At 34.2% G+C, this 22,760-nt stretch overlaps 1 protein-coding gene across 1 annotated transcript in view; it reads right to left on the minus strand.

Moving 5' to 3' along the window:
• LOC126819185 (otoferlin) overlaps nt 1–22,760 on the minus strand; it is a 164,766-nt gene that overhangs the window by 70,275 nt on the left and 71,731 nt on the right. Inside the window, exons 9-21 of the mRNA XM_056100365.1 lie at nt 20,008–20,139; nt 19,712–19,774; nt 17,054–17,138; nt 8,492–8,607; nt 8,171–8,211; nt 7,774–7,960; nt 6,968–7,154; nt 6,145–6,359; nt 5,712–5,820; nt 2,662–2,969; nt 1,742–1,939; nt 1,041–1,157; nt 518–670 (exon numbers count right to left, since the gene is read on the minus strand). Of these exons, the coding sequence (XP_055956340.1) occupies nt 518–670; nt 1,041–1,157; nt 1,742–1,939; nt 2,662–2,969; nt 5,712–5,820; nt 6,145–6,359; nt 6,968–7,154; nt 7,774–7,960; nt 8,171–8,211; nt 8,492–8,607; nt 17,054–17,138; nt 19,712–19,774; nt 20,008–20,139 (1,911 nt within the window). The remainder of the gene's footprint in view (nt 1–517; nt 671–1,040; nt 1,158–1,741; nt 1,940–2,661; nt 2,970–5,711; nt 5,821–6,144; nt 6,360–6,967; nt 7,155–7,773; nt 7,961–8,170; nt 8,212–8,491; nt 8,608–17,053; nt 17,139–19,711; nt 19,775–20,007; nt 20,140–22,760) is intronic.

Genomic DNA, 22,760 nt, shown 5'->3' on the forward strand with positions numbered 1-22,760 from the left:
AGGTGAGTATTTAAGTTAATAAGTAAGTATTCCTTACGTGTGTCAGTATGTAAAAATAATGTGAGTAATTGTCTAAAGTTATTGGATATTTTCAAAAAAAAATTCTGTATTGTGTACCAAAGAGATGCCTCTAGAAGCAGCATATTTCATTTCTAACATTCTGAATCAATAAATATTTTTTATTGCACTCAGAAGTGGGAACTTTTTTTTTTTTTTTTTTTTTTTTCCTGATTTCAAGTTGTCAATTCTACCTCTACCTTCGCCTACATTCATGTAAAAAATATTACAGATTCAGAAAGCCCTTTTTAATACTCTTTCTAAATATATATACTTTGTAGAGTTTGTCATTGTCAGAAAATACTTTTTTCCTCATTTTTGTATTTAGCACCAATTTCCGTCGCAATGCCAGGAATTAGGCTTATGCAGGAAAGGGGTTTGGGAACAAAAAATGCTTTGTCTCATCTCAATAACTACAGAGTGCTCAAATATTTGAAATGACTGATAGTCTGATACTGACCTTGAGTAGAAGGGTGACTACTTTACCACAGTCTTTTCCTTTTTCTTCTTCCACAACAGAATATATAATATCTTTAGCTGACAATCGTTGATACGCGATTCTCTTCTTTGCTACGATCATCCAAATATATACATCTGGTAATGATGGCTGGGGCTGTCAATAATTTTACAACATTTATATGTTTGGAAACATAAAGGTGGGTTTATATTTTTGTCACATATGTCAGATCAGATCAAACATGGGTGACAAACTAATAAAGCATTCTGAGAGTACACTTTCCCTATTGGGCTCAAATATATTTACAGTGCATGCATTAATACAAGGCTGACACTGTGAATACATATATTTCACTATATAAATCTAGGACTGCCAAGATGAGTATGATCATACTCCTTGGGCGCTGACTGAATTGCCTTGAAAACGGTGATACTCTAAGCTGGCTTGCAAATAAGGATGGTATTTCACTGCCATGTAGCTTTCATTATCATTAAATTTCCAAATAATAATGCAAGTGAATGCTTACCTCATTTTGTAGTTTACGTAGCTTGCTTAAGCAGTTATTGCCTGATCGGAGTTTTTCTTTTAGGTTATTTTTAGTTATGGTGGCTTTTACTGTTCGAGCTAAAGTTGATAACTGATCCTGAAAAACAAAAGGGCATTCATTGGTTTTAATTGAATAAGACAAGATAATCACTCAAATACTTAAAGGCGCTAAATCGCTAATATTTGGGACCTAGAAACTGACACAAATGGTTTGCAATGCATATAATAATGTAATGTGAATGTATATAAACTGGCTTAATTATCTATGTTCTGCGAAATATGCCAGAAGTCTCAATTGAATGGCAATCTCTAGCATCTGGTGATTCCCGTCTAGACCGATAGTATTTATTGCGCATGCTTTCCAGATAAGAATATGATGTCACCGTTTGACACAACTTGGGGAATATGTCTAGTCTCGTTCTTAGTGTCCGTTGTTACAAATGGTGCTGAAACGCATTATGGTACACGATTCGTGTACCAATGGTAAAATGTTTATTTTATCTTAAATATTAGATATCAGAAGCCCATCCTTTCCCAGTGAGATGACAACATCAATGTTGATTTAAATTGACAAATAATTCATGTTTTCAATGTCGAAGACTTTGGATGATATTGTGTTAGAGAATTAATTGGGGCAAATTTTCATATGTAATCAGTGATTTAAACAAAAACTTGTCTCACCATCTGTCTGACAAGTATTTTATGTCTTTCTTTATCAAGTTTAGTTTTTCCAGCTGCAGCACCTCCACCACTTCCTTTAACAAGAGACACAAACCGAGAACATCCATGTCCCAGTTCTTCAAATACTCCCCGTAATCGTCTCTCTGGGAAGGGGATTTCCTGCCGTAACATATCTTGTACCTCACTGATTCCATCATCCTGTAATAATCAAAACATTTTTCTACCTATGATTTGTGACATGTCGACGGAAGAGAATCAAAAACAAATATTAGGATGTTGTTGAATGTTTACTGCTGAACTCCTTTTTAAGATGTATTAATTATTTTATTCTCTGTAACACATGTTAAAAGGTGAGTACCAGAAGGAAATTGTGCTTTCTTTTCATTGCAGAGAAAAATCTCCCATTTGAGATAAGGGGTCTACGAGAAATATTCATTTTGTCTTTTCTATTGCAGTGTTTGTAAACACATGTGCAGTACTTGTACCGCATGTGACATTACGGTGTGTTTAACAGCCCTGAATATAAGTCTGGACTCCTAATATTTACTTTCAGGATGTGCTGGTATATGATACAGAATAATGGATTGTCATGACTGTCAAATTATTTGGGAATGTGCTAAAATTTTAGAACATAAACAAGGAAGATTGGTCAATCACTGTAGATCTCTATTAATTAATTAGTTGGTAAATATAATTGACTGATTTTGTTAATCGAATATATTTTTTATTATTTGAACAGAAGATAAACAGAACAAGACTGTTCTAGTACTTTCTCTTTAAGATTGTGTATTTCCATTTAGTTATCTAAGCCATTATTCTGTGTCTTCACCATAAATTTTCCTTTCTATATCTAATATTTTATTGGGAAATCCTACATTTCCAAATATAAAAATCCACAAATTTATAGTTTCCAAACTAACCAGTTTTTCAATTATTTTTTCAATAATATTTGAATTATATAATCTTCTTCTGTGGTCTTCAAACAGCTCTTTGACATAGACACAAGGTTTGTCAGCATAATAGGGCATGTGATAATAAATCTTGTCCATCGTCACAGGTTTTGCTGCTGCTGTTGTACTCATCCATTTTGGAATATTGGCACTGAAAGTCATTCCTGGCTCTGCCATTTCTTCTGTTTCTGATTGAGACCCAGCCTCATCATCGCTGCTTGAATCTTTTGAATCTTTTGTTGGTGAATTATAACCGTCCAATACATTTCCAGCATTTCCTACATTTGGAAAATCAATTAAAGACATTTCTGAATAAACGAAACACAAACAAATACTGATTACAGTAATCTTACTTAAAAATTTTATGAGATCCAATATATTGCTCTGTAGTTATACTTGTGATGTGCTCTTGCATGAGGCATCGCATGATTATTTCCTCTAGAATACAGCTAATGCATTTTCATTGCATTTCTGTATTATACATCTTATCTTATTGATCAATGTTTAGCTAATTCGTGAGTGGCATTTAGCATAAAAACAAGAACTTCACAACATTTATATGGAAAGAGAGACAAATGGGGTTTAACCTCCACTCAACACAAACCCGGTCATTTTGGGACTAACATATGATTCAATTCTATTTCAATAATTCGCTTGTGTGCAGGGTTCTTTAGCAGTGGGAGGAAACCAAAGTACCCAGAGAAAACATATGATTCAATTTTATTTCAATAATTTGCTTGCGCGCAGAGTTCTTTACCAGTGGGAGGAAACCAAAGTACTCTGAGAAAACCCACGAGGTTAGCAATTATATGGAACAAAATCACAGGTCTGTTATATATATATATATAACACAACATATCAACAAGTTTTCTCTTATAATTTGTGTTTGAAAATGGTAAACTGGATATCATTTAAACATACATTATGCAAGAGCTAAATCTGCCTATTTCTTTAGGCCTGAAATGTTATCTAAATTATTAATTAGACATTTATTAACTTATCCAGACCATAATCAACTCTCGATGGCATCGGATCGCTAGCCTGTCATGTTTATTGAATTGGGTTCCAATTTCCTGTTCGACTTCTATTCATAATTTAATCATTAAATAGATAATCGAGACTATGTTTTTTATTGTACTGGTTTTAGTAATGATGATCGAGGCTAGCCCCAATATTCAATCCCTAAAATCTTGGTTCAGAGTGAATCAATTTGACTCAAATTTTCAGCAAATTCCCTTTACATTATCTAGTTTTTAACTATTATATATAGTGAGAAATGCCAGCTCTTTATCTAATCTCCCATAATGTATCTTTAATCTTGTGGATTTACCACTAATTTCTTTCACATTCATTCAATATCAAATCTTTGTTTAAAAATTTATAAAAATCATTTAAAATCACCAAAAATCATCTGACCATTCAATTTTTACCATTTAAGTGTCCATTTTACAAGTGTTTAATTTTTCGATCACTGTTAAAAACAAGCCAAAAGTGAGGCTGATGTCCCCTGCCGAAATCCCAAAATAAATAGATGACCCATATTAATTAATTGCACATTTATTTTTTTCAAATGTTAATCATTGAACTCAGTCAAGACATTCACCTAATGAACATCAACATCAAGTTTAAACATTCTACCTCAATTAAAAGCAGAGTTGTTATGTTCCAAAGTCTTGACCAATCAAATTGCTTATCGCTCCTTAACCTATGCAGAAAATTCTCATCAACGAACTTAGTCAAGGTAATGATATAATGAATCTATACTAAAAGTTTCATCACTCTCACTTAATTAAAACCAAAGTCATTGTGTCCCAAAGCATCAACCAATCAGATTGTTTACCGTAAGCAGACAATGTTTATCATCAAACTCCATCAAGCCATTCACCTAATGGAACGCCTACACCAAGTTTGAACTTTCTACCTCAATTAGAAGTAGAGTTATTGTGTTCCAAAGTATCGACCAATCAAATTGCTTATCGCTCTGCTTACCCTCAGCAGAAAATGCTCACTATCGATCTTAGTCAAGGTATTGATGTGATGAAACTATACACCAAGTGTCCTCACTCTCACTTAATTAGAACTAATGTTATCGTGTCCCATAGCATCAACCAATCAAATTGCTTATCTCTGCTTACCCTAAGCAGAAAATTATCATCTTCGAACTCCATCAAGCCATTCATCTAATAAACACCTACGCTAAGTGTGAACATTCTAGCTCAATTAGAATGAGAGTTATTGTGTTCCATAGTCTTGACCAATCAAATTGTTTTTCGCTCCGCTTACCCTGAGCAGAAAATGCTCATTATTGAACTTAGTCAAGGTATTGATGTAATAAAACAATACACTAAATTTCATCACTCTCACTTAATTAGAACTAGTTATCGTGTCCCAAAGCATCAACCAATCAAATTGTTTATCTCTGCTTACCCTAAGCAGAAAATGCTCATCTTTGAACGCCATCAAGGCATTGACCTAATAATCACCTACACCAAGTTTGAACATTCTAGCTCAATTAGAAGGAGAGTTATTGTGTTCCAAAGTCTCAGCCAATCAAATTGCTTATCGCTCGGCTTACCCTAAGCAGAAAATGCTGATTATCGAACTTAGTCACGGTATTTTTGTAATGAAACTATACACCAAGCCCCCTGCTTTATTCGAAAGGCGGGGGATAAAAATATACAACCCAACTGATTAATGATATATAATGATTAATTTTTGAACAGTTGTCAGGAAATCAAATACCTACTTGTAAATTGGACACTCATTATCAAAATTAATCAGTCAGCTTTAAACTTGACACAAGTACAAATTAGATGATTTTGGGTGATTTTAAATGATTTTTACGAATTTTTAAACAGAGATTTGATATTAAATGAATATGAAAGAAATTAGTGTTAGATACACAAGATTAAATGACACACGGGTTACAGAGGACAACATGTGTCTAAACAACTGATATATGGTCATTATATTTTAGCATGTTACAATCAATATTCTAGAGTTGGAGCAATTAATCTCACCTATACTTATTTCAAAATGCACTGACTTATCTGCCATTTTCTTGTCAATCATTGTTGCTTCCATCAAACATCCAAATAAGAAGTATTCTTCAGGTCGACCTGCAGCATTCTGTGATAATGTCAAGTAACAGATTGAATTTTGAAAACAATGAACAATTGTAATAAATAAATACAACAATGAATATAAGCTACTATAATACAAGCATTTTGAAGTGTGGTAAGAATGTTTCATAGAGTCAAACTTGGAATAAAATTGAAATGCAACAGTGAATTTTGATAGTCTTCGCTTTGACTACTAACAATTTGCAACATCAAATGGCAACATGCCTCATGTTTTGTAGGTGTTGGGTTAATGTTAATGTTAATGTTAGAAGCAGAGAGATAGTTACTCCCTGCTAGAATCCACTGTTTGGTACAATATTTCTTCACTTACATCGCCAACAGGTAATGTTGATTCAACATCCACAGTAACTGGCCCGGTGTCGGAACTATCCAATATCTCTGTCTTAATGGCTATTTGCATCCTGCCTCTATACGACACGCCCTCTCCTAGACCATCATTAAGGTGAGTATGTTCATCAAGAAACTGATAATACCTTGTTGAACCATACAAATTAATCCAACAAGGACCAAATGTTGGTAAAAAACCTGAAAGACATTTGGATTGACCATTTGAACAATCAAAATGGGCTACTTAAAGATATGTGAGGAATTGTGATATGTAAAATGGAAAATTTAACCCAAACACTGCAAACAATTGATATTAAACTTTATAATCATTTCAACTATGAATAATCACATCAATTTTGAAAAAAAATAATCTAAAACCGATCTTGACTTACAGGGCCATAACAAGGTTTTGATGAGGTGAATCTGGATTTTCAGTAAGTTCATCCTTATTGAATATGGGGTTCATCCTTATTGAATATGTGGTTCATCCTTATTGAATGTGTGAATGTGTTTTAATGATGTACTTTATTACATGAAATCCGAAGTAAAATCCAATTATGGAAAAATAACAGCACTTTTAAACTTTCTTCCAAAAAAAATCTTGGAGACGACAGATGAGAATGTGTGTAGTTTATATCAAACAGATATATAACACCTGGTTGACTGACTACAGATGTGAATATTATTATAAATCTAAAAATCTGAATAATGTAGAAATGTCTGAATAAGTTATAGTTGATAGAATTTTTATGGACAAACAACTTATTGCCAACAATATTCGTACAGATATATCATGATTAACATACCCTTTTCTCCTTCATTTGAAATTTGAGACAGATCTATAAAATGGGTACCGATGATGTGATCATTAACACTATCTTTGTCTCTGATTTGAATTCTAAACCGTCTACATAATGGTGGAAACATTTCTGTGAAAACTATTTGTTCATTCCACACTGGTTCATACGATCCACGTTTTACCGATGTTCGGCCCTGAAGTTAAGATGAAACAGTTTAAATATAACATCCAATGATAATCAAGAGAATAATGTAAAAATGGGATTTAGCCTTCACAAACTAGATCACTTTGGGACCAACATCTGATGTCTATATTTCAATAATTATCTTGCTTGCAGGGCTCATTAACCGTGGGTAGATACTAAAGAACTCCACGAAAACTGACAAGGTAAAGGCAAGGCAGCCAATTCTATTCCTTGTCATGTTCAACCTGTGATTGAAGCCAAGGCAGCTGACATAATGACAGACCCTATGATCTAAAGAACAGGCATTACACCACTTGACCACCCCCAAATGACAACCAACCATACATAAATAATGATATATGGTTAAGATAGGGGTTAAGAAAATTAAAATGTTTAAATTTTCAATGTCAATGAAACTTTTAATTCAAATATTTTGTAGGTTCAGATGCAAGAATAAAACATTTGCAAGTTTAATTTTGGTTAAAAGCTAAATGTCATCTACAAGGTTTTTTGGAATAGCGAGAGCAATTTGTCAATCATGAATGAGAATCTTAAATGAGTTAAATCATATATATATATAAAAGCAGTCCATTACCAATTTAAAATCTATCTGAGATACAGAAACCAACCTTTTGTCCAGCAAAAGCAACTTCAACATATGGATCCACTAAATCATTGCTTTCACCAGTAAATGCCTTTTTAACATTTGCTACTAATCCAGCATTCATTTTAGGTAGACCTTCAGCTTTATATATTTTAACTGAGAATCTGGCTCTCTGACGATCTGCTGGTACACCTTCCGGTAATAACAAATTCCTGGAAAAATTAATAACCAAACACAAACACATCAACAAAGTGGATCCGAATGAACACTGGCAAGACTGAACTAGGATTTATATCATTAAGACAGCTTGTAATAATTTAATGGTATTACACTTGTCTTCTCATTGTGCAAAAACCTCAAGGTACAGAAATTTCATGGAGTAATCAGTTAATGAAACAATAATTTCATGTTCTACAGCTTACCCTTCAATATCATCTTCATCTTTATCTGTTTTTGGAGGAACCTAAAATATATTGAAGAAAAACTCTTAGAAAAATTATTCCCAATTAAGTATTTATATATTACTTAATTGAACAGTATCATAATATAAATTATATTTTTTTGAACTTCTAATGTTATCCATAAATGGTATCATGTGGAAACCTAACTATACTTTAAGACAAGATTAAAAGTTAAAGATTTAAAGTTTGAAATATGCCTCATTCCAACACACTTTGAAAAGAATGATATATTACATCTTTGGTAATTTAGTAATAACTTGATGAATACAATTAATGACTTACCTTCACAGAATCACCCTTTCCAATGACTGAAATATCACATTTTAGATACCCCTTAACTCCTCCACCTATATCATCCGGATCTGTCAACATTGCCCATTTATGATAAAATTGGTGATCTGAAATAAAAAATGTGACAAGTTAAAATAAGGCGCTAAAAAATAATTGAAATGTTGTAATTGCAGTCTTTCTAAAATAAAATTATTGCCCATAATTCGTATTAAAATAATTGAACCTAAAATCAAGAAATGAAGGTCTTTAATTTATTTGGATGATGATAACATAATATTACTTTATGCTAAAAAGATTTATGCAATTAAATAATAGCGGAATATATGAATATTACAATGATCTACTATTTTGTTATCATATTAACAAACAAAAATTTCATAAAAATGTTGACACTTTTACATACATAAATGTGCAAGGTACCGGTATCCAATTTTATCATGTGAAACCTTCATTGAGTACATCCTAATCTTTGTATTAACCATTATTAACAATAATCTATCAAAAGCTATAATATGTAAAAACTTTATAGAAGGGAAAATGCAAATATTTTTACATCTTCTTTTTCTGAAATACATGAATTCTGTTTTCTAGAATAGTACAGATGTTTCCCTCATTGACTACAATTACTTCTATCTTCTTTCACAGTGAAAATATTTCAGGTCAACATTGTATTAAAGACAGCAAGTGGAAATTGAATCAATAGAGGTAATGGACAAGTTAATTATGTAAGGTGATGAAATCATTAAGGAATAATCCCAGGCTTTGACAGAGCGCTTCAATATTAATGATTTAATATACCGTTTACTCGTTATGCACTGAAATACGAAAAATACGAAAAATATATTCGCACATCTATTCATTGGTCCAACTTAAGAAGAGGCCATAATAACCTAGAGAGTCAAAAAAATAAAAGACCTACTCAATAGCACAGAATGTCAGGATCCTAAATTCTTACATATTTGTCTCTCCTGACCAACAGGTAATCGGATGACAAATGTGTTGGTCAGTTTATAAATCTAAAAATCAGGTTTGTAAATTATATATCAATGTAAACTGTAGATAACCCACCCAAAATGTTTTAGTCTTTTAAACTGTTAAAGCAGAGAGCAATGTCAGAATGCTGTATACAACTATGCTTAGACAATGCAAAATATATTACCGTAGGTAGTTTCGCTTTTTGTGACACTTACTACATATAGTATTTACATATTGCAGATTTTAGGTTACATTAAACATCACCCATTAACTTGATATTTATTAAAGATTCAATATTAATGAAATTTTCCTATTTTGGTTGTGCAGTTTGAATAGAAAATGACATCTATTATTGTCAATAAGAGCTATAAATAACTCTTTCAACACAATATACTCCCATTTTACAGAGTTATAATGGAAAATCAAGATGATATTCACAAATTGCAAATCTTTTTACTGAAATCAAAATGAACAAGACAATTTAGACAATGCTAAGAACATACAGACAAAAATACTAAAACAGAAAAATAAAGAAGTATGGAATGCAGATGACAGGAAATTGTAAGGTTAATAATGGTTTGGAAACCAGTATCTAGGATGAGTTAAATATAAATGGATATAAATTTTTGTTCTTAGTATAAAGATGCAGCACACAAAAAAACACAATACCACCACAACATAATTACACTATTATGAATATTGACAAACTGAATTATGTTTTTTTTTGTATATAACTATACCAATATCCATATCATTACAAAGCCAAGGTATTCTTATAGTTGGGAAAATGATTGTCTTAAAAATAATTAACGTGCGAGAAACAAGATATTGAAGAATGGAATAGAGGGAGAGATACAATTTCTGTTTGTCAAGTACCGAGAATAAATTGCAAAGGAATTTCTTTCACTGGAATCTAGTAAAGGGATGTCTTAAGGACTCCCAACTCAAAATTGTCCGCTGAAACCCTGTAGCATTTTTCATAATTAGCAAAAATCCAAGATGGCCGTCATTTGGACTTTCTGTCCTCCATATCTTGGAAACGACTCGTTTTAGAGCATATGAATGTATATATCATTAGATACAAAAGTGATACCAACGAATCGGAAAACCAGCGGCTGCCAGGCAGGATACGCCCACATTTTCGAGAGATGGATAGAAAACAAGCTAAAACGAAAGTGATTTTTCCTACAATCAAGGGCCATAATTCAGGAAATTACAATTCGATATGCGCAAATATCGAAAGGAACCAAGATCTTTGGGTTATAAACTTACATTTCAAGTTTCAACAAAATCGGATAAAAATTGTGACCTCTATAGGGTCCACAACCTTGATATACCATATTTTTACTCTATTTGAGAACGAACGGCGGCCATTGTGTCTGTCAGATTTGGCCCGATTTTCACGAAATTTGAACTCAGTCGTCCTTAGGGTGCAACGGTGATATAATAATACGTTTTTTTAAATCGGATAAAAATAATGACCTCTATAGGGTCCACAAGCTAAAAACACAATTCTTCGTACAATCAGGGGGCATAATTCAGGAAGTTACGGTCCGATATGCGCGAATATCGAAAGGAACCGAGATCTTTGGGTTATAAGCATACATTTCAAGTTTAAACCAAATCGGATAAAAATTGTGACCTCTACAGTGTTCACAAGCTAAAAACGTGATTTTTCGTACAATCAGGGGCCATAATTCATGAAGTTACGGACTGATATGAGCGAATAATGAAAGGAACCAATATCTTTGTGTTATAAACTTACATTTCAAGTTTTAACAAAATCGGATAAAAATTGTGACCTCTATAGGGTCCAAAACCTTGATATACCATATTTTTACGCTATATGAGAACGAACAGCGGCCATTTTGTCTGTCAGTTTTGGCCCGATTTTCACAAAATTTGAACTCAGTCGTCCTTAGGGTGTAACGGTGATATAATAATACGGTTTTATAAATCGGATAAAAATTATGACCTCTATAGGGTCCACAAGCTAAAAACACAATTTTTCGTACAATCAGGGGCCATAATTCAGGAAGTTACTGTCCGATATGTGCGAATATTGAAAGGAACCAAGATCTTTGGGTTATAAGCATACATTTCAAGTTTAAACCAAATCGGATAAAAATTGTAACCTCTACAGTGTTCACAAGCTAAAATCGTGATTTTTCGTACAATCAGGGGCCATAATTCATGAAGTTACAGTCCGATACATGCCAATATCGAAAGGAACTGAGATCTTACGGTGATAAACCTATATTTCAAGTTTCGTTGAAATCGGATAAAAATTGTGACCTGTAGACTGTTCACAAACAATTGTGGACGTCCGGACGGACAGGGGCGACGACAATATACATCCACATGAAAATGTGGGCGTATAAACAGGTTATCACGACGCCAGAAGTATGGAATGGAGATGACAGGAAATTGTAAGGTTAATAATGGTTTGGAAACCAGTATCTAGGATGAGATAAATGGATATAAATTTTTGTTCTTAGTATAAAGATGCAGCACACAAAAAAACACAATACCACCACAACATAATTACACTATTATGAATATTGACAAACTGAATTATGTTTTTTTTTTGTATATAACTATACCAATATCCATATCATTACAAAGCCAAAGTATTCTTATAGTTGGGAAAATGATTGTCTTTTAACACAGTGTGACGTCATTACGTCACAATGCCGTCATGACATGACGTATCACCATGACCTGCTGGCGTCGTGATAACCTTTTTTTCCGATTCGTTGGTATCACTTTTGTATCTAATGATTATGCTCTAAAACGAGCCGTTTCCAAGATATGGAGGACAGAAAGTCCAAATGACGGCCATCTTGGATTTATGCTAATTATGAAAAATGCTACAGGGTCTCCCTCTATTCCATTCTTCAATATCTTGTTTCTCGCACGTTAATTATTTTTAAGACAATCATTTTCCCAACTATAAGAATTATATTTAACCCCTCCTAGATACTGGTTTCCAAACCATTATTAACCTTACAATTTCCTGTCATCTCCATTCCATACTTCTTTATTTTTCTGTTTTAGTATTTTTGTCTGTATGTTCTTAGCAAAGTCCAAATGGCGGCCATCTTGGATTTATGCTAATTATGAAAAATGCTACAGGGTTTCAGCGGACAATTTTGAGCTGGGAGTCCTTAAGACATCCCTTTACTAGATTCCAGTGAAAGAAATTCTTTTGCAATTTGTTCTCGGTACTTGACAAACAGAAATTGTATCTCTCCCTCTATTCCATTCTTCAATATCTTGTTTCTCGCACGCTAATTATTTTTTTAAAAAATAATTTTGACATCAAAACACTTAGTCCGGCAGAACTATGGCTGAACTTGAAAGTTGTACACAAAGATTTTTTTATGATTGATTTTAGTAGCCTATGCTGTCCTCTTTAAGAATCTGCTGGTTGAACCTGGGTCACCCTTGAGCGTTTTGAGAAATCCAAGAAGGCGTCTAAGACAGCCGTCATTTCAAATAATCACCTATAACCCCCATACTATTTTGTCTAGGATGATAATTTTGGTGTCTAACCGTATGTTTTTGGGGCCAAGGAATACACCGAAATCATCCATTATGTTGTGGGGTGATTAGATGATAGTAAAATGCAAAATGCCAGACAATATGGACAATAATTATTTCACCGAACCAAACTATATATTTATGGACATAGGAGCATATGATTGATACGATATCACTACATACATGCCTAACAGGGGGCCCAGGGAACAATCTGTGTTTTGATCATTTAAAAAAACAAATTCTACCCACAAAATAAGAAAATATTCAGTTTAATCCTTTAGTCGTGTGTCTGGTTGCAACCTGCGACAGCACAGGTGCAAAATACTATACATTCTAAGCCACCCCTAGTGCAGCTACACAAGCAAGCGTACTATTTGGGGCGGCACTCGTGCATCCGCATTTCATGAGCCACAGGAGCAATTTGACCGATTGTAATGTTCTCAATTTAGTCACCTTAACCCAGCAATACAGTTCTGGATCAAGTTCCGGTGGATTGCGATCTTCCAGTGAACGCCACACAATAGCATGGTGGTGACATCGTTTTACTTTCCATACGAATGCATCATTCGTTGGAGCAAGACTACATGGTTTAAGTGTGGATGATGACGATATATTTCCAGTTTCTGATGCCTATACCCTCCAGCATGTTTCAGTCGTCGATTTGCAAGAGCTCTGTCCATAACAAGCTGACAAGAATCATGTCACAATGGAATCACCAATCAAAGAAGAAATAACCATTGACACTGGAATCACCAATCAAAGACGAAACAACCGTTGACATGTCAATTATCATTGGAATCTTGTCAGCCCATACTCTTACTCGATATGACACGGTTACATGCTGCTACAGCTTTGGAAGTGGTGAGAGCTTGATTGTATTCTCTCTCTCAGTCGTCGGAGGAGTAGAATCGGTGCTTACACAGGCCACTGTATTTATGTCAGCTTGTTATGGACAGAGTTCTAGCAAATCGATGCCTGAAACATGCTGGTGGGTGTGGACATGTAAAAGTCATCATCCCCACTCAAACATGGTAGTCTTGCTCAATAAATGATGCATTTACAGGGAACGTAAAAAGAGCTGATCAACAAGTCATTGCTGGGTGAAGGATACTAAATTGATAACACTACGACCGGCCAGATGCGGATACAAGAATGACACCTCATGCAGTGCGCTTGCTTGTAGATGCACTACGGATGGCTTAGAATGTACAGTATTTTGTGCTTGTACTGTCTTAGGTTGCAGCCAGAAAAATGACCAAAGGATTAAACTGAATATTGCCTAGTTTTGTGGGGGTTATTTTCGTGTTTTGTGGGTAGAATTTGTTTGTTTAAGTGTTCACAAAACAGCAGGTGCCCCCCTTTTCAGGACCAGCCCATGTGGTCCTGGGGCCTCTGATAGGCATGTATGTTTTTTTATCACATCACTCATATGATCCTTTATCCAGAAATATGTAGTTTGTCTCTAGATATAGTTTGGTTTGGTGAAATAATGGCCCTCAGCCGCCGCTAATGAGTTAAAGGGCCATATTGTCTGGCATTTTAGATTTTACTATCATCTAATCACCACACAACATAATGAATGATTTCAGTGTATTCCTTGACCCGAGTAACATACATTTAGACACCAAAATTATCGTCCTAGAATAAATACTATGGGAGTTATGGGGGATTATTTGAAATGGCGGCCGTCTTGGACGCCATCTTGAATTTCGCAAAACGCTCAAAGGTGACCGGAGTTCACCCGGCAGATTCTGAAAGAGGACACCATAGGCTACTAAAATCAATCCTAAAAAAAGTTTTATAGACAATTTCCAGATTCACTCGAAATATTGAGGTTTGACGGTCGGACTTACTGCTTTGATATCGAATAAGCGGGTTTGACGTGAGTTCTGGTGTCTTAGAGAACTACGAATAAGCGGGCTGAGAACTAGTTTGTTTTTGTAACACTGATTGACTGGACTGGAATCCAATCTGGTGAGTGAAATTCTATCTGTACTGTACATGCACATGAGCAATAGGGGTGACCGAAATGGCCAACTGGTGAAGCTGAGCAGCCTGATTGATTACATTAGATCCCTTGGTGGTGAGCTTGACAACATCCCCACCATTATTTAGGTTATTGTCGCAAATTATGCACGTGTCCATGGCGAAATACGGCTCTTTTTTACAAAATTGGCAAAAAAAGTTTCAAATATCTGGGGAAAACCCAGACTGGATTGCAAGCCAATCACCAGAGCTTAACAACATCCCCACTATTATTTAGGTTATTGCCGCCAATTATGCATGTATCCATGGAGAAATACAACTCTTTTCATTCACAAAATTAGCAAAAAAAAGTTTCAAATATCTGGGGAAAACCCAGACTGGATTCTAAGCCAATCAAAAGAGCCTGACAACATTCCCACCATTATTTAGGGTATTGTCGCAAATTATGCACATATCCATGGCGAAATAGGACTCTTTTCACAAAATTAGCAAAAGAAAGTTTCAAATATCTGGGGAAAACCCAGACTGGATTCCAAGCCAATCACCAGATTGGATTCCAGTCCAGTCAGTCAGTGTCACAAAAACATACTAGGTCACACCCCGCTTATTCTGAGTTCTCTATCAGAACTCACGTCAAACCCGCTTATTCAGTATCAAAGCAGTGTTTTGACGTCAACATAATGGCAGTGTGACGTCATGACGTCAGGGCGTCACACCATGACCTGCTGGCGTTGTGATAATTTTATTTTCCGATTCGTTGATATCACTTTTGTATCTAATGATAATACATTTATTGCTCTAAAACGAGCCGTTTCCAAGATATGGAGGCCAGAAAGTCCAATTGGCGGCCATCTTGGATTTATGCTAATTATGAAAAACGCTACAGGGTTTCAGCGGACAATTTTGAGTTGGGAGTCCTTTAGACATCCCTTTACTAGATTCCAGTGAAAGAAATTCTTTTGCAATTTGTTCTTGGTAGTTTTTTTTTTCGCTCTGTCTAGAATTGCAATACACAGAAATACTTATTGGTAGAGTAAGCTACCCACGAATGTGTATTAAGTGTAGACCGGAATTCAAGTGAGTACAAGTTGAGAGACTTTCAATTATACAACTTGTACTGCTCTCAGACAGGATATCCTCACAGCATTAACTATCTGTGCACAACATAGATGAAAAGAGTCCAGCTAACAGAATATCCTTTGCTAAAAAAATGTTTACCTCAATTGATTTTGGACGGGGGTTCCCGAATGTAGGGCTGCTCAAAATAAGTTTTGGAAATGCCACCATGTACACAGAACATCAGTGTTTTTTCCATCCGCAACTAGACACTGTCCTTGCCAGACCCTCTGTCATTTCTCACTGACAAGGGGGGAACCTGGCAGAAGATCCAGTTTTTGTTTTCAGCAAAGCCATTGAACCCAAGACCTCCAGGTTACCGAGCCAGCGCCTTTCTGTCTCCCAAACGCATAAAGAAGATCTTGGATAACATGTGGACCTAACTTTAATATCTACAAATCATTTACCTAATAGTTAATGCAAATGTATGTACATATAAAAAGCAGAAGAAACAGGATTAAGAACAAGTGGTTGCCATGCAAGATACGCCCACATTTTGCAAGAGATGGACAGAGAACAAGCTCAAAAAAAGAAGTGATTTTTCGTACAATCAAGGTCCATAATTCAGGAAGTTATGGTCCGATATGCACGAATATCGAAAGGAACTGAAATCGTTGGGTTATAAACATATATTCCAAGTTTAAATCGGATAAAACTTGTGACCTCTACAGTGTTCACAAGCTAAAAACATGATTTTTCGTACAATCAAGGGCCATAATCCATGAAGTTACTGTCCGATACATGCCAATATCGAAAGGAACCAAGATCGTAGGGTGATGAACCTATATTTTAAGTTTCGTTGAAATCGGATAAAAATTGTGACCTCTAGAGTGTTCACAAACAATTGTGGATGGACGGACGGACAGGGGTGACAACAATATACGTCCACATGAAAATGTGGGCGTATAAAAAGTAAAGAGAAAGAATTAATACCTGTTTGAGCATACACCGTAGATACATCGAGTTTGTAGCTCCCTAATGCTTTATTCGATCGAAGGAGGCGACCAGATTGACAAGCCTGCAGAAATTCACCATGCATATTTATAGGGAAAATTAGATAAATAGAAAAAAAAAAACATAATGGAGAGCCCATAGCCATTAAACATTTTTCTGACAGCCAAATATTCTGAAAAATTCAACCCCTTTGTTTTCATTCTGTGTGTACTGTAAATATATTGGCCCCCTGAAGTGCTTGCTTGTGTTATTTTAATTAATTATAAATGTGTGAATAATAGAAATAAGAATAATGCTTTGTAAATTAAAAAATATTAATATTAAAAAAGCTATTTTGAAAATAAATAAAGTCGACCAATTTAAGGTTGTTAATAAAGAATAATGGCAAAATAAATAAAGTATTCTTAATGTGTTAAAATTCTACAAAAAGCTAATAATAAACATAATTGAATTATGTTATTAATAACCCCCATAAGAAATTCATGCACCAAGAAACATTAGGTAACATGGAATAAATGCTGAGGAAAGCAAAATGTCCAGGCTTCATAGCAAACACCATAACTGTTAATAGACTATTTATAAGCAAGAGAAAAAAGTTCCAAAAACCATTGAAAAGAAATTAATATGTAATGTTTAGTATACCGGGCGCTAGATAAATCGTTGCAATATCAATTTTAAAGCTCCCCACATCTACACCAGACCGCAAAAAATTGCGTGAATGAAGCACCTATGAAAACGTTCATTAAAACATAAAAATATGCAATTTCATTCAAGTGCAGACATTTTCGATATTGATGTCAGATTGAAATATCACTTCAATAACTGAAAAATGTGCAGTTGTTCAAAATTTGTGTTAATATGCCAGTTACTTTAAGTTCCTTTCTTACTCTAAAACAAAGAAATAATTAACTAAATACAGATTTATCCAAATTTACTATTAAATGTGTAGCACTTTTGTTCCCATAGTTGATATTTACTTTTTTCTCTTCATTGTGTGATATTTAGGTTTTGTATCTTAAAGATATATTATGTAAGAGTTGAATCTGCCTATTGCAAAGCCTTCTTTTTTCTGACTTCAAATCTTATAAAAATTATTATTTAAACATTTATTCACATGACAAGCCTATAATCAACTCTCTAGACTATAGGATGGCCGAGATTTAAAAATTTAATTATTGAATGGATACTCAAGACTAAATCTTGGTTATCAAATACCTTTACTATAATAAATGATCCACACCCCACCTTCAAACAGCCATAACATTGCTCAGAATTAAGCAATTTGAATGAAATTTACAATATATCAATTTTTCATTGTCTATTTTTGAACTATTATAGCAAGAACGGCCAGCTCTTTATCTAAATCTTACATATTATAATGCATCTTTAAGGTCGTGATTTTTAAAATATATTTATTTTATTGACTAAAATTAGAATATATTAATTTTAATGACTTTTATTAGAATAATCGATAAAGAAAAGACAAAGTTTATGAAGTTCAATGATAATTCAAATGAAAAATATGTTATTCCCTACGGTTATAAGATATATAAATGATAAAAGTGAGATGAAATATTTCGAGGTTTTTATCTATACATATGTTATTCCCAGGATATCAATGAATGATGCAGACATTCTTTTTTTAAAATTACCAATTCCACATCATCTATTACTAGTGATGGAAATATGTGCTATAAAGAGTAAAGTGATACCCATAATTTTTCCTAGAGGACATTTAATAATGAGAGTTCAGCAATAAATGACTTTATAGGAAGACATTCTGTAGGAAGAAACTTACGCAACCGGCAGATTAAAACAAAATTATTAAAAAAAAAAGGGGATTTGAAACCAGTCTAAACCGGCATTCTTGTAAACCAATCATTAACAAATTCAGAATAAACTGCTCTTCAATCTAAGAAAGCATCAACAGTCATGATCCAGCAGACTGACAAAGAGTCAGTTTAGACAGGTTTCAATGCATATTAAATATAATGGCAATGGTATTAATTAACAAGCTGGCTTTGCTTGTGTTCTGTGTGTTCATTCAAAACAAATTTGATGCAATTAATCTTAGAAAATCAAAACAGTACTTCAAGGAGCTAATCCTGCTTGATCTGGGTCAAAATCAAGTATTGAACTGGGTTCATCTAAATTTGATTTGTTTTGTTTTTTTTGATTAGCAATGAGAATAGCTCTATTATTTTCATTTCAAAAATTAAACAGTTAAGTCACTGTATTTCCTAATTTTAATATCCTTATTGGCATACTGTTTCAGTGTTGATAGTGGTACACAAATGTTTATATAGAAACAATAGATTGTCACCCCACTAAAAAGATCTACAGATTAAATCTAATAAAATTGACAATTTAATGTTTGAACCAAATCAAAGAGAGTCTAGTCATTTCAACTTTCTTTATTAAATCAAATTTAAATTTGTAAATATATAAATGTTGTAAATGGGGATTTCTCGAAAAATATAATTTACAATTAGAGATACCAGTAAATTTGAATCAATTTACCATAGTCTCTATTCTAACTATATTTCGTTTTTGATTATGCACATCAATAACCTGGGGATAAAATAAATCTTTTAATCGACACATCAAACTTATACTTTATTATATGAAGAAACTTACCGTTAATGTAATTATTTTATCAAATAACATAACAGCAGGAAGATGAAAATCAAATACAAAATACTGAAATAAAAAATAATAATGACTATTATGAGGAAGACATTTTTTTATTGGAAAAGGTAGTTGTTTTTTTACTGTGGGGAGTGTACATTGTACATATAGGGACACTATGAAAGTCACCAATCCAAATCAGGCAAAATATCTGAATTTCTATAGACAAGTGGGAGTTTATAAATTTTGTAATTCGGCTTAAGGATAGATGTTTGTATATAAAAAATAAAAAAAAAAATATTCACCTCGTTGTAATAAGGACAATTTGTAGATTCTTTAACGCTTGTGTATTTTTTTGTGTCTCCAACTTGAACACAAACAACAGGGTCCATGTTTAGACCTGCCAATTGTCGAGCTTCTATAATTGTTACACACACCTGGGGGAACATAAGACTTTTCCATTAGTTTTTATGAATTTTAAAATATTCTTGATGTAAAAAAAAAACCTGTGAAAAATGTCAAGTTTAACTGTTGCATTGAAATAATAGGAGAATAATGCACAAAGCATAGACTTTTGTAGATGTATTAACCTTTAAGAGTATGGTATGTCAGTTAAAATAGCAATTAACATAAAATTTTGTTGAAAATTCTTAATTAGACTAGGGTATACTTACCTGAAGGATAATTGGAATTATCCGAATCCTCTTCGTAGACGAACAGTTAAATATGCAGTATCTAGCACATGCGCAGATAGGACCACTTATTTAAAAACCAAAGTGTAGCCCCCTAATCCCCTCATAGTTATAACATTGCAAGCTAAGTAGGCATAAAACATGGGAAGGGAAAATAAGGGGGGGATTTAACTGTTCGTCTACGACGAGGATTCGGATAATTCCAATTATCCTTCAGGTAAGTATACCCTAGTCTAATTAAGAACTATCCTTCATCCTCTTCTGTAGACGACCAGTTAAATATGCAGCTTTCAAAGAAAATTGCTGTATATTATTAATAAAATCTTCAGAATTTATTTAATTGGAATAATAATAACATAATAAAAACATGAAGTATAATTTGAACAATAAAACATTAATTGTTTGTGAAATTCAAAACTGTCTTTCCAAAATTAACATTAACAGTTTGTCGGTTATAGAATTTATTAAAAGTTGATTCTCTAGACCAGTCTGCCGATTTTAAAATATCTGTAATGGATAGTCCACATTCAAGGGCTGCTGAGGTTGAAGCCGAGCGAGTGGAATGTGCATCAAAGCCCTGTATTCCTGATTTAATTAACACACTTTTAATCCAACGTGCAATGGTAGTAGATGTAACCTTTTTGTGTGGTTTTACAAAGGAAATAAACAAAGTACTACACTTTCGTAAATTCAGTGTTTGTTCAATGTAATGTAGTAAAGTGGATCTAACACACAAGTTAACACAATCTGGGAATGATGGTAGTACAACCTTCTTTAACGGTTTGCCCGGTCTAGAAGTTTTGGTTACACCCATAATAACAAAGACAGCTTTGTCCGGAAGGACTCATAAATATTCTAAGTCTAGTAATGTTATGGATTGACCTCTATCAGCAGAAACAAGAGCAATAAGGATAGCTAATTTATGGGATAATTCTCTTAAAGTTAGCTTAGAATCACATGGTAAGGTTTTGATATAGTTTAACACAATAGACACATCCCATGTCACACAATATTTAGGTACAGAAGGCCTGATATTGAAAACACCTTTCATAAACTGGATAACAGTTGGATGTTTTCCAACTGGATAACAGTTGGATGTTTTCCAACTGGAAAACCATCAATTGGTTGAAGCACTGATGATAAAGCCGAGCGGTATGAATTAAGAGCACTATAGGATTTGTTCTCTTCATGAAACTGATAGATTAGGAATTCAGTGACTTGAACTATAGATGAAGGAAAGGGATCCAACAGTTTTCTACTATTCCAGCATAACCAAGCTTTCCAAGCTGATTTGTACTGTTAACTTGTCTTTGTTCGCCAGGCGTTGCACAGTAAGTGTGTAGCTTGTTCCGAAAATCCTTTATTATCGTACTGTCTCCGCAAACTGGGTTGAAATGTCATTCTTGTTATCTGAATAAAGACATTCTGGTTTAACTGCCACTCTGTTTGATCCAAAAAATGTCTGCTCAGAAAATCTGCATGGATGTTGTCCAATCCTGGTATGTGAACAGCTGACAGACGAATTTTCCTGTATAAAGCCCAAGTCCATATTTCTCTGGCCATTAAATCTAGTTCTACAGAGAGCGTCCCGCCCATGTGATTGATGTAGGCAACCGCCGACTTGTTGTCGATCTGTACTTGTATGTGAAGATTGAACATCGAAGGCGCAAGGGTTAGTAAGGCAAAGTGGACTGCTTTCAGTTCTAGTAGGTTTATATGAGACTTGGCCTCTTCTATTGTCCATCAACCTGATACTCGTGTTTGGTTCATCACTCCTCCCCACCCCTTCTTTGAAGCATCTGTTGTCAAGATGATTGTTGGCTCTGGAAAACGTATTGGTTTGCCATTCACTAGAGAGAGATTCTGAGTCCACCAACTTAATTCCAAAACTGCTTGGACTGATAGCGACATAATGGCCTGATAAGAGACTTTCTAAATGACGGTAATGAAGGGGGCCTTGGTAGATTGCTGGAAAAATTGACACCAATAATCCTATTACTCTTGCAACTTGTTTTATTGTTGGACTTGTACAGCTCAGTAGGTTGTGAATCTCCCTTAGAATCATTGTTTCTTTGTCGCGAGGTAGGGATATAATCATAGATATTGTGTTGATGTGAAAACCTATGAACATGATTTCCTGTTTTGGGTACAGGGAAGATTTCTCTACGTTTATAACGAAGCCTGCTTTCTGAAAAATGGTGGTTGCCTCCGGAATTAGACTGTTGGAAGATTGACAAGTCCTTGCCATCCACAGGGAATCGTCCAGATAAATTACACCCCTGTGTCCTCGTGTTCGTAGATACGCTACTAGAGGCTTGGTGACCTTGGTGAAAATTCTGGGAGCTGATTTTAGTCCGAATGGAAGG

This window comes from Patella vulgata, chromosome 4 (genome assembly GCF_932274485.2).
Source record: "Patella vulgata chromosome 4, xgPatVulg1.2, whole genome shotgun sequence".
NCBI lineage: Eukaryota > Metazoa > Mollusca > Gastropoda > Patellidae > Patella > Patella vulgata.